The sequence below is a fragment of the Triticum urartu genome, chromosome 7A, assembly GCF_056163025.1.
Source record: "Triticum urartu cultivar PI428250 chromosome 7A, HENAU_Tu73, whole genome shotgun sequence".
Lineage (NCBI taxonomy): Eukaryota > Viridiplantae > Streptophyta > Magnoliopsida > Poales > Poaceae > Triticum > Triticum urartu.
In genome coordinates, this window is record NC_141879.1 from 172,802,287 (window position 1) to 172,815,670 (window position 13,384).

The 13,384-nt window shown below is 42.8% G+C and overlaps 1 protein-coding gene across 1 annotated transcript; it reads left to right on the forward strand.

The window, feature by feature from the left end:
• The first annotated feature begins 9,822 nt into the window (after positions 1 to 9,822).
• Positions 9,823 to 11,354, forward strand: LOC125523359 (NAC domain-containing protein 26-like). The gene is made up of 2 exons (XM_048688404.2): positions 9,823 to 10,430; positions 10,544 to 11,354. Exons 1-2 carry the CDS (start codon positions 9,927 to 9,929, stop codon positions 11,087 to 11,089), a joined length of 1,050 nt encoding a protein of 349 aa, XP_048544361.2. The 5' UTR covers positions 9,823 to 9,926; the 3' UTR covers positions 11,090 to 11,354.
• Positions 11,355 to 13,384: the final 2,030 nt, after the last annotated feature.

Consider the following 13,384-nt stretch of genomic DNA (forward strand, 5'->3'; position numbering starts at 1 on the left):
TGATAGCACATTTCTGAGAACACTTTTTTAAAATAATTACCGTATTACAAGTTTATTATTTTTCTTGGAAACTTGGTCACATATAATGACACAATGCGAAGGTTTTCCATTTTTTTGATTTTTTTTAATTTTTTATGCTTGTTTCAAAATGCGGTCAAAACGGCGGGCTTGACCGTTCCTAGCTAGAGGTTGAATCTTGGAATTTTTTTGGTGTTTCTCTCATTAAATAGATAGATTTTTGGAAAAAATAAAAAGCAAACTATAAGGCATCTACAGTTCGAATTAGACCCGCTTCCAACTGAATCAGCGGGAATTTGTCTTTTTCACCAGAGGTGGGTCAAAACTTTTGACACCCAACCATTTTGTCAATTGTACATTAAATATGTCCTAGTATTTTATAAAATTGATTAGGTCCAATTTTGCAACAAATATATGGTAGATCCTTCACAAAAAAACTCATTTCAAGCACTCGGAAAATGGAAAATGAATTTTCCGTGAAAAGAAAATGAAAACTCCCTTAGGCAACATTGTTTGGAATTCCAAGATGCCCACTTGTGCACGATATGAGATCGTTTGAACAAACTATGCCATGAATGTGGCCTTAAGATTGATCATTTGGCTAGAAAGCCATGAATCTTCACGCATGATAGCTCATTTCTGAGAACACTTTTTTAAAATAATTACCGTATTACAAGTTTATTAATTTTCCTGGAAACTTGGTCACATATACTGACACAATGCGAATGTTTTCCATTTTTTTGATTTTTTTTGAATTTTTTATGCCTGTTTCAAAATGCGGTCAAAACGGCGGGCTTGACCGTTCCTAGCTAGTGGTTGAATCTTGGAATTTTTTGGTGTTTCTCTGATTAAATAGATACTTATGTACCTAGAAATGATTTTTGGAAAAAATAAAAAGCAAACTATAAGGCATCTACAGTTCAAATTTCCCGCTTCCAGCTGAATCGGCGGGAATTTGCCTTTTCCACCAGAGGTGGATCAAAACTTTTGACGCCCAACCATTTTGTCAATTGTGCATTAAATATGTGCTAGTATTTTATAAAATTAATTAGGTCCAATTTTGCAACAAATATATGGTAGATCCTTCACAAAAAAAACTCATTTCAGGCACTCGGAAAGTGGAAAATGAATTTTCTGTGAAAAGAAAATGAAAACTCCCTTAGGCAACATTGTTTGGAATTCCAAGATGCCCCCTTGTGCACGATATGAGATCATTTGAACAAACTATGCAATGAATGTGGCCATAAGATTGATCATGTGGCTAGAAAGGCATGAATCTTCGCGCATGATAGCTCATTTCTGAGAACACTTTTTTAAAATAATTACCGTATTACAAGTTTATTATTTTTCCTAGAAACTTGGTCACATATAATGACACAATGCGAAGGTTTTCCATTTTTTTGATTTTTTTTCAATTTTTTATGCCTGTTTCAAAATGCGGTCAAAACGGCGGGCTTGACCGTTCCTAGCTAGTGGTTGAATCTTGGAATTTTTTTGGTGTTTCTCTGATTAAATAGATACTTATGTACCTAGAAATGATTTTTGGAAAAAAATAAAAAGCAAACTATAAGGCATGTATAGTTCAAATTTGACCTGCTTCTAGCTGAATCGGCGGGAATTTGTCTTTTTCACCAAAGGTGGATCAAAACTTTTGACACCCAACCATCTTGTCAATTGTGCATTAAATATGTTGTAGTATTTTATAAAATTGATTAGGTCCAATTTTGCAAAAAATATATGGTAGATCCTTCACAAAAAAACTCATTTCAGGCACTCGGAAAATGGAAAATTGATTACGACCATTTTAGATGGTCATAACATCATCAAAGCCTGCACTTCATTATGATTGGTCAATGGGCATGTCACGCGGATCAAGCATTAGAGACCATCGGATCCTGCCAGATCCAACGGCCCACACCCCTCACCCTCTCCCCACTCACACCCACCCGAAAGCAGCTCCTCTCACCTACACCACATGTCGTTGAGGACACTGACATGTGGGCCTAATTCCTCGCGGGCCCACCTGTCATTGGAAAAATGCCACCACTCACCCACTCCTCCTCCCTCGTGGGCAAACCACTCCTCCCCCCTCAACTCCTCTCCCCCGCACACAACTCCTCTCCCCGCAGCCCAAACCCTAACCCCTCTCCCCTTTCCATCCATTGGACCGCCGCCGCCACCTTCGTGGACGACCACCTGCTCCCGCCGTTCGCGCCCGCGCGCCTGCTCCTCATCGCCTCGCTCCCTGTCGCCCACCCGCCCCACTCCTCTCCCCGTCGACCATCACTCCACCGCCGCCCCGTCCTCCCCTTCCTTCCGCCGCCCACCTCTCCCTCGTCTGCACCCTCCCCTCCCCCCCCCCTCCACTCCTCCCTCGCCTCCGGCCAGAATCGTCGCTCCCGATCCAGATCCCTCCCCTCGCCGCCACCCCTCCCTCCCTCGCCACCTCAGATCCTCACCGCCGCCACCCACCTCTCCCCTCCCCACCTCAGATCCCTCCCCTCGCCGCCACCCACCCCTTCACTGGCCGTCGTGGACATGGTCGCCACCACCGACCGCGAGCGTGTCCGAGTCCCATCCATGTCCGCGCAGGCTCCGTCTCTGTCCCCTTTCGTGGAAGGTGACCCGCACCCAGCCCCGCGGCGGGGGAGGGGCGGCAGCGGCCTCGCGGTCCGCCTAGATCCGGTGCTCGCGTGCTCCAGCGGCCACGCACGACCGTCTCGCGTGGATAGGGTTTGGTCCACCGCGCCATCGGCGTGTCTCCGGTGACTAAGGTTGGTCCCCTCTCTTCCTCACCTCGTATCCTATCCCTACCAGATCCTCTCTTCCTCAACTCGTCTCCTCTCACTACCAGATCCATCCAGCACGTCGTCGTCGCTCGCGCTCCGGGCCACCATGGCATGGACGGGAAGGCTGCCCCAACGCCGACGCCATGGAGAACCCCGATGGTCAGCCCCCTCTCCTCTCCTCTCCTTTTCGATTTCTTCTTCCATTGCATTCCCTTCCATCCTCTTCCCTGACGCGATGCGGTTTCTGTCCATGAGCAGCAGCGTCAGGGGCGGTGAAGGCCAGCAGCAGAAGCATCCATCTCCGGTGCCACCAAGGGCAGGTAAAATTTTGGTTGATTTGCATATATGGTCACTGTTGACTTTGCTTGTCTCTATCTGAAAGTAGTGGTAGCCGTAGTGCGTGTGCTGAGTGATTGCCAATGCTTTGTTGGCTGTTTGGATGTAAGAACTGAACGCGTTGCTTTTGCAAACTGATTATCTATCTAGAAAATGTTGCAGTTGTGGTACTACATGATCTTACTAATGGTGTCTTTTTTTACTCTTGTAAACCGAGGCCTTGCGTTGTGTCTACAAGAAGTAGTGCTACTGCTTGTTCATAATGGCTGATTGCTTGCTGAATCTTGTTTTCAAACTAAGAATATTTAGAATGATGCATTTCCGCTGCTAGTGATTTCTTCAGTCCGACCTGATTAGTAAGTGCTTGTACTAATCTCTGCCATGTTTTTGTAACAATGAAGTTTGGCTTCCAGATGAGATCTGGCTTTCAGATTCTTCTGAAATTGAACGCATCTATGTTTGGCCATTTGTACTGCCTCTTTCTGAACCGATCACTACCATGTTTGGCAAACTAATGATACGTGTATCTTTGTTGAACTCTGGTTATCTGCAAGTAGTAGTGCTCTTCCTGGATTGGAGTGGAAATTGCTGCATGGTGCTGCAACTTGCGCAAACTGGTGATATGAGATTAAGAATAAGATGCATTTCCATGATGTGCTTTAATTAAAATTCAACCATGTTACGATCTTTCAGCATGCATGATGTGCTTCAGTGGTTTCTATATACTGTCATGGTATGATCATTTGACCACCCTGTCATCTCCAATTTGCTTCAATTAAACTGTTGGGTGCTTCTACAGACAACCCCTTGCATCTCAAATTTGCTCTGACCCTGAATTACCTTGTTAAGTATTTGCCTTGCCTGCTAATCTTGCCCTTCCAGTTTAGATCATGCTTGGCTACTTGACAAGGTATTCTGGTCTGTAGATGCATCTTATTCCTGTTGAGAATCGTTTGGATGCATCTTATTCTGGTCTGTTTTTTTGTTATTGACCTGCTGCTGTGGTCAATCTACTGTTGTCATTAACCTGCTGTTGCTGCTGTTGTACGAGAAGAATGAGCACACCCAGGAGAAGAAGGAGCAAGCCCGCAGAAAAACAACGAGCAGGAGAAGAAGGCCCTGGATTTCTGTTGCTGGAGTGTTTACGGAAACATGATCTTCTCCCATGTACAGTGTAGTCATATTTCATGTCACAGAGCAGGAGATGACGGACATGCTGATCGATATGCTATAAGTTGCCGCAAACTCCCTCTTTTTCTTCCATTTGCATGAATGATGCTATATCGATCGGTTTGCTTGAGATCATAAGTGTATGCTATGAGAGATATCCAGAAGGTCCCCTGCTCTGCTCTGCCTGCCTCATTTACTGCCTTTCCACGGTAGTAGATGTTCTTTTTTCTTCTGTAATTTACCATCAATGATCTGTTGTAGCCTAATTTCTACGAACTAGTATGATTCGTTCTCATATTTGGCCAGCTCCAGACTAGTTAGTGCTCCTCTTTTGGTTTCCTTATTTGCTTTATGCATAAGAATAAGCTGATAAGAGCAGAACATTGATACTTTGCATGCTATTAGCTAAATGGATGGCTGTGGTAGTAGAATGGTATTATTGTTTAGGTGCAATTTGGTGTAGTGAAGTTTTTTGCACGACTCGCACTTGTGCAATACATATTCATATTTTTCTCTGTTTTCTTGTATGAATGAGTATCTCATTTTAACTAGCTGGAGAACAAAAATCATGGTACTAGCTGAATTTGTGTTGTCATTCTAATATAAATAGCTGTTATTTTTTGAATGGTCTCTTATTGCTATATTGGCTTGAGTTTTCCTAATTCTTCTCTATTGATTCATGTATCAGGGTGACCGTGGAAGGCATATCACCGTTTGTGCCCAGTCCTGACAGGAGTAGGTGCCTAGTTTGTGATTGTTATCGAAGGAGCTCCATGCTGAAGAACATAGCTTGTAACTGTATCACATGTGGAGCTTGTAACTATGATTGCCATACTTGTAGAGCTTCTGGAGAATGTTTGGAGTATCACGTGTAGAGCTTGTATATGTTAGAGCTTATTATGTGTAGAGCTTGTAAAGTATATGTTATTTGTACAATAGGAGCTCTGTACTGAATCTGGCTGATAATATTTGGAGTATTATGTGTGTTTTTTGTTTGTGCCAATTTAAATACTGGTTATTTATTTACTGTTAAATTGAAATATGAAGAATATGAACTTGCTAGCTGGGACCCACGTACCTGAACCTGACATCTGGGACCCACGTACCTGAACCTAACATCTGGGACCCATTTGAAAAAACTAAAACTTTCTAGCAGAAAAGGCCACGGCCCCAAAATGAGAAGGCTTAATTATTGGGCTTGGCCCATCTACCTAGCCAAAATTAATATGAGAAAAAAACACAAATAGGATGAATTGTTGGGCTCGGCCCATGTGGAAAATCGAATTGGACCGGGCTGATTCTTGTACCACATCAGATTGTCATGTTGGATGCCTACATGGCCTGGGGAGGCTGCTAGTGACCAAAACGCCACAGTAGACATATTTTGGTCATAAACGTCTACGACCTTCTCACAGAGAAGGTCGTTAATTTCAGTTTATGACCGCCAGCTTTTGACCTTCTGTTTTAGGTCAAAAAAAGGTGACAAATGAAAAACAATGACCTTTCAGTGACCAATAGTCAAGGTCACAAGTTGACATATTTCTTGTAGTGGAATAATCTTATGATCCCTTTGAGCCTGGGTGGCGAATAATAGGATGATCACACGGATACTCTGGGATATCCTAGGACAACACTGGATTCTCCAGGTGCCCGCAACCAATCCACCCAGATGTGTATTTAAGTAGCCACCTTAAGTTAACCATTAATTAACAATCTCACATCTATGAGCATAGCATGGCAATATAAGCATAGCGTAGAAGTAACTCCCAAGGGTTTGATAATAAAAGGGCAATAGGTTCTACCTCATCAACTACTTCCCAAGACCCACAAGTTAATCGCATCCTAATCATGCAGTGTTTGACGGCATGCAACAAATGCATAAAAACTGGGTATGAAAAGAGTATGATCAATGTGTTACTTGCCTTGCTAACGACCCGCAAAACCTAGTGACTCGTAGTAGCACGCTTCGCACTCCGGTAATTCTATCGTAAACAAACAATAACATACATAAGCAATCAAGCAAAGATGCACGGGTAAAGCTCAAATAATAAGATCTAACCAGAAAGTTCAACTGAAGAACTCCGGTTTGCAAAAAGAATCAAATCAAACGGAGCAACGAAACTCAAACTATGAAAGAAACAAGATCCGTTTACTAATCTGGACTAAAGTCAAATTTTACAGTACCAAAATCTTGTTCAAGTTTGTTAAACAGAAAGAGGGCTTTGAGACAAAGATCTAGGCGCTTGTTTCACATGATTTGGATAAACGAGCGAAAAGATAAACTAAAACAAAGATCAGGGCAGAAATCGCGATCGAAAATAATCGCGTAAAAACCCTAGAAAATAAAACAAAACAAACAGGCTAACAAATGAACGTTCACTGTCTGCGGCTAACTGACGAACAACATTCGTTAAAACGAACGTACGGACGAACATCCGCGAAACAACTAAACCGAGTCAAACCGAGCCTATTCTAAAACAACGAATCTAGGGTTTTATAAAAAAATGAACGGTTCTACCGTTTAGCCGAAAAAGACCGGCGGCGATGGATCTGGCGAGCGGCGGCTCTAGCAGGGCGGGGCGGAGCTGAAGCGGCGCGGCGGCGGTGGAGTGGCGCGGGGTGGTGTGGGACGGCGCGGCGGCGGCGCTGCTGCTTCGGCTGCGGGGCGGCGCGGCGATGTGGGGCAAGGGGGCGGCGGCGGTGTTATTTAAGATGGGAGGGGGAGGTGGTGGCGTGGGGGAGGGGGCAAGGTGGTGGCGCGAGGCGGAGTCAGCCATGACGCGGTGGCGTATGCGCGGCGGACTGTCGCTCGGGGTTGGGGTGACGCAGCGCGTGGGCCGGCTGGGCTTTCGGCCCAGTCGGTCCGAAGCAACTTTAAAAAAAACTGATTTCGCCGAAGTAAAATCCTAGAAAATAAAATAAAATACTAAAAACACCAAAACAAATTTTCACTGCCTAAATAGAATATTTAGAACAAAGTGAACATTTTCTTGGCCTAAAATGCAATTTTTGGAAAATGCATATGTTTCTAATTCAAATAAAATATCAATAAAATCCAAATAAAATTGTTTATTTGATTTTAATATTTTTCCTCCAATATTCCTTTTATTTGGAGAAGTCATATTATCTCCTCTCATATATTTTAATATGAAATATTTTCGGAGAGAAAAACAATTAAAACCAAAGTGATCCTTGTTTCGATATTTGATAAATTTTCAAATATGAGAAACGAGAAATACCCAACTCTCTCCGTGGGTCCTTGAGTTGCTTAGAATTTCAAGGATCGCGAAACGAATGGTAATAAAATATGATATGCATGAAGGACCTATGTATAACATTCCAAATTGAAAATTTGGGATGTTACAGATCTCTTTTGTCCAGACAAAAAATATCAAAAAGTTTTGTAGCGTTTTGACTCCATTGGTACTCATTTTCCAAAAAACCAAAAATAGGCAAAAAAAATAGCAACTGGCACTAGGTACTAAGTTAATACGCTAGTCTGAGTAAATGATATAAAGTAGCATATAAAACATCCAAGATTGATACCATAATAGCATGGAACAATAAAAATTTATAGATACGTTGGAAACGTATCATACTACGATTGATCCCATATAATTGTGGGACATCACTATTCTAGTCGAAAGGTCTTTACGATTGGTGTGAAGGTAGAATATGGCGGTCGATAGTGATAGTGCTTATGTTCGTGCTTCATAGGTCATTGCAATAGGGGATAATTGTAGACCGCTTTAGCCAGGTCCACAACGAAACCCTTAACTATACCATTCAATCTAGATTGGGGATGAATGGTATTGGTGTGTGGGATATAGGGTTGTTGCATGCAGGCTCGTATTTGTACTAGGTACCGCCCACTTGTAGAAACATATAAAGTGTCTTAGGAATCCAAACTTTGAATTATGCTTAAGCATCGGTCATGTTAGACGCATACTAGCAGGGAATTTAGACTCCTTGGGAACACTTTAGTCCTCTTGATTCCACCAACCATTATTCTACATCTCATTCTCTTTTCACTTTACTCTTGAATTTTGTTACCGTGTTCGCAACAACCTCACAATATTTCAAAAGGTTATGTCATTGCTTTCCCGTTTCAATGCATAGTTAAAATATGGTAAATGCTAACTACAAAAGCTTTAGAATTTGTCTAAAGGGGCACTTTTACTATTTTATCTATTTTCCAAATTACTCGTGATTGATGACACACATGTTATGAGTAGTGAATATAATGTGAATGCAGAGAATATGTGTGTTGCCATGACAATAGATTGCTAGTAATATTTCCATATATTCGTTTTTTACAACCTAAGGTAATTACATATATCAATACATATCTTATTATAGTCATGAATGTAACCTTTTCTCTATGTATATGTGACATTTTATCATCCACAAAAGGAGAAGGAATGTGAACTAGAGATTGTTATGTGTAATGTATATTTCTGTATTTGGTTGACTGGATATTAAAAATTTCTTGCCAGAATTTAAATCTAACTTGTATCCTAAAAGAAATCTTATCATTGTCGATCTACAAAATGATATATACAATGGCTAACCTTGTGAAAGGAATGTGGCACACAAAACGCCGCCTTTTGGCCCGCAAGATAAGCACATAACCATGCATAGCTGGAGGCGTGGGTAGATACATGTATCTTGTGCCAGCGTTTTGAGCAAAAGCAAATAGGTTGGTCAATCCTGGCACGCATACTTACCTACACCAATACACGACACTCTGGAAAGTAGGTAAAGCCAAGAAACTGATCTATATCTCTAGACAGATACCAGCGACGTGCGTCTTTGTACATACATGTGTGCTTGCCCACAGAGTACAAATTATACAAATCCCGCACATGCATGCGGGAATTCAGCAGTGTTTAGCACTAGTGCCCTTACCTGGTGGTAACTAATCCAAAGGTGTTGTTTTTATGGGGGGTAGATGAGATAGAGATGTGATTGTTACTGACACTCATAGGTACCACCTTGTACCCATCATATTATACATCCATCAAAGCCATCTCCTTGTCACATATTTTTATAGAACGCACATGGTTTACATGTAAACCAACATATTTCACCTCAAATCTTGTATATTGATATGAATGCATAGGGTGGAATGCATACATAGGATACTAGTAAACGGCACATGTTTGCTTTGCATCGCAAAGCCATGCACTAGCAACAGATTAAGGAATATCATGATATGCATATGTTAACAAGAATGACAAGAAACCAAAAGTGTTCAATCTGGCATGACGTTTCATGGATAGGTTCGAGAAACCTAGCACCTGTCACCACTAGGGAATGGCGCCCATAGCAAGACAAGCAGCACACAGTTGTAAAGGTTAGGAACCTATCTCTATCTATCTATCTAAATCATATACATCCATCCATTGCCAGTAAGAACAAATTAAAAAAATCCCCAAAACGCCAATGCTTCTCTGGCAAGTTTCTTATCAGTACACGCATTCGGTCCTATTTAAGCACCTCCCTCAGATATCTCTAGATATCATTGAGTTCCTTCCATACATACACACATCTCTATCATTTCCCCCCAATACTTGTTCCACCGCACCACCCTTTTAAGAAAGAGCCTCCCCCATGGCAGTCCACCTTCAAGTTCAACAACAACAACAACACCTGAATCTGCCAGCGGGGTTCAGGTTTCACCCAACGGACATGGAAATCATCACCTTCTACCTAGTCCGCAAGGTTCTGAAGAAACCCTTCGATGTTACAGTAATCAAGGAGGTGGATCTAAACAAATGCGAGCCGTGGGATCTCCGAAATAATGTAAATATGGGGGAGAAGGACCAATACTTCTTCTCCAAGAAGGACCTCAAGTACCCCACCGGGGTACGCACCAACCGGGCCACGAACGCTGGATATTGGAAGGCCACTGGAAAGGACAAGGAGATTGTCCACCCGCCGACCATGAGTCTCATCGGCATGAAGAAGACTCTGGTCTTCTATAAGGGCAGAGCCCCCAGGGGGGAGAAGACAAACTGGATCATGCACGAGTACAGACTCGAGATGGGAAAGCAACACACACCAGACCTGCCCACCGACATCGTGAGAGCCGCCTCCATTAATGCGTCTTCCAAGGTATTTCCAAACCTTGACTAGTAGTACTCATGAGTTATGAATACGCATGTACATAAATACCCAGCTACTCACCATTTTTTATTAGCACTGATTTAGTTTACCTATGTTGGTAGGAGGAGTATGTCATTTGTAGAATCTTCCATAAGAGCACTGGACTGAGGAAGGTGGTGATGCCTTCATATTCCATGCCCATTCCCATGTCCATGGGGGTAGAGCAACAACAGGTCTTCCTCGAATCTAATACACTGGCTCCTCTCATGGACTATGATGTGCCATCGTCATTAGCCCCACTATCGCCGTTGCCTGCAGCTTCATTGTACCAAATGCATAACTTCGGGGCCGAGTCGTCTATGATGGGTAGTGCGGTGCTTCCAATGATGAACAACCAATACTTTGAGAATCATCACCACCAGATGATGGTCGCCCCGCCACAGTCATCAATGTCAGTCTACAACAACCAGCAGCAGGAGATGATGCATATGAGTGCAGAGCAGGGCTTCATGGTCGGGGTTGATCCTGGGAGCGGTACATCATCTATAGTGTCACATGAGGATGTTCTAACTGGGACGAGCAACAACATTCAAGGAAATGGTGGTGCAACAATCTCTAGTGAGATCTCGTCGGTCAACATGGGTATGGATGGCATGTGGAACTACTGATGATCAAATGATCCGCGAGAATATATAAATGTGTTCATGCATAAAATAATCATCCACCAAAAGATCAGTTGATATATGCCAACATCTATATTGGTTTGTACTACATTTTATTTTCATCATGGTCACAAGAGAGTTTGTACCGGCTTGTATGTGCACCATCAACTGGTGTATACCTAGCTACATTTCCATCCGTTGTTAAATACTTGATAATGTGTCATGCATGTTTTAAACCTATGTGGAATAAACTATTTTGTTTAATTATGAATATTTGATGTACTATTGTGAATTTGGTTACATATGTGTATTTTATTGGAGTAGAATTTGGGCATGCACCAATCTAATGGGATTTCCATCTATTCTATGAACTCTTATGTCCACTTTCAAAAAAATAGATGCATCAGTTAATTTTTTTAAGAAACTGAATGTGTATGTCAATTTATATCCTAGTGGATTTGATGATAAATGGCAAAGCCATCCCGTAAGTGCTAAAGGCAATATAATGAGACAAAATTATCTTGTTGTGATCCAAGTTATAAGAAATCAGTAGGGTACGGTATTTGATCTTACCACACAATACTTCTACATCTCTAGAAATCCGAAGCGGCAACATGGTATCTGCCGTGGAATTGTCAAGGCAGATGTCCTAGAGAAAGGACTTAGTCGTAGAGCCATTGCGACAGGTCAGCTTGAAAGGGTTAAAGTGGACACAGGGACGCAAGAGAGTTTATACTAGTTCGGCCCCTTCGATGAAGGTAAAAGCCTACGTCTAGTTGTGATGGAATTGATGGGGTTTCGATGACTAGGGAGAAAACAAGCTTCGCCTATGTCTCGAGTGGTTGTCTGTCTCCGAACCGCCGCCGGGTCGTCCCCTTATATACACGGGTGACACCCGTAGGTTCACAGAGTCCCAACACCGGTCGATATTCGTATCCGGGTTGGTCTCTCCTTATTCCTAACTTACAATACAAGTTTATACACAAATCCCGGTTTACAGCTACAAGTCTTGAACCGACTACGGGCCTTAGGCCCTCATCTGCCTTCTTGGGCTTTAGCACTCTTGAACTACTGATGAAGTTGACCCGACCCAGATAGGCCGGTTTATGCCCAGCAGTAATATCCCCAACATTAGGCCCCAAATTGATTTGAACGGGTTCATGTCAATCCTTTAACAAAAGCTTCATCTTCAACATCTTCTCATAAATTGGTAAACCGCCATGATGTCATCTTCTCTGATTGTTGTAAACCGGAGTGACTTCACCTGTCATACCGAAGCTATCCATTATGCTTCTTTGTTTAATAGATCTGCAGAAATCGAGGCGACAGCTCCGTTCGTGGCCCCTTGATTGTCGCGCCTGACACATGTCCTTTTGCCTTATAAATAGGACCGAAGGGTCATTTCTTTTCTCCCCTTCGTGCCTTTCGTCTTCATCTTCCTCGCGTCGCGAGCCTCGGAGCTCCGCCGCCGCCGTCGACCTCTGCCACAACCTTGGCTGCTGCATCATCCTGGGCGCACCAGAGCATCGCGGCAACCTTCCGCGTCTTCCTCAGCTCGGGTAAATCTTCTATACTTTCCCCCGCAGATCTGACCTAGGGTTTCACAGTTCTTCAGTGGTCATCGTCTGCCTCTTGCTCATACGATAGATCTTTAGATGAATCCGCAAATCTTTGTTCTGTGCAATGGTAGTTGTTTACCTTCGCCTTCACTTACACATCTCAAAACCATAGATCTGTATGTACGTCTTGCTCATTGATTCGGTACTGCTCCTTTTGGACCTCTGAATATTTATCTCCTATCTGAACTTGCTTCAGATCCATCGCTGTAGAGAAATCTTATGAAATCTGTTTCTATAAACTTACTCATCTGCTTCAATGTTTAAACCAGGCGGTTTAACCTTGTAGAAAAAATTGCCAAACCGCGGTATATACCATTAGTCCCCTTGTTGAACCGCCAGATGTTGTTGCTTCATAAAACTCCGGTTCAGATAGATCTGTCTCCGGTTTAACATTGCACATACCAATGTACCTTGATCAATGCATTTTTGAACCGGGATCTTCTACCTTGTAGATTTCATCATGGCCAAGCAAGTATATGAGTGCAATTGGGTTCCTTCTCGCGTCACAGAAGCTCAGCTGGACGATTTAGTCCTGATCGGCGCTTTAGGCAGCAAAGATACCATCCATTGGAGGGCTCCTGGCAAAGAATGCCCTCCCACTCCTCAAGAAGGAGAGGTTGTTGTTTTCGTAGATCACTTAGCCTGGGGCTTTAAGCCGCCCGGTTCTAAATTTTACCGGGAT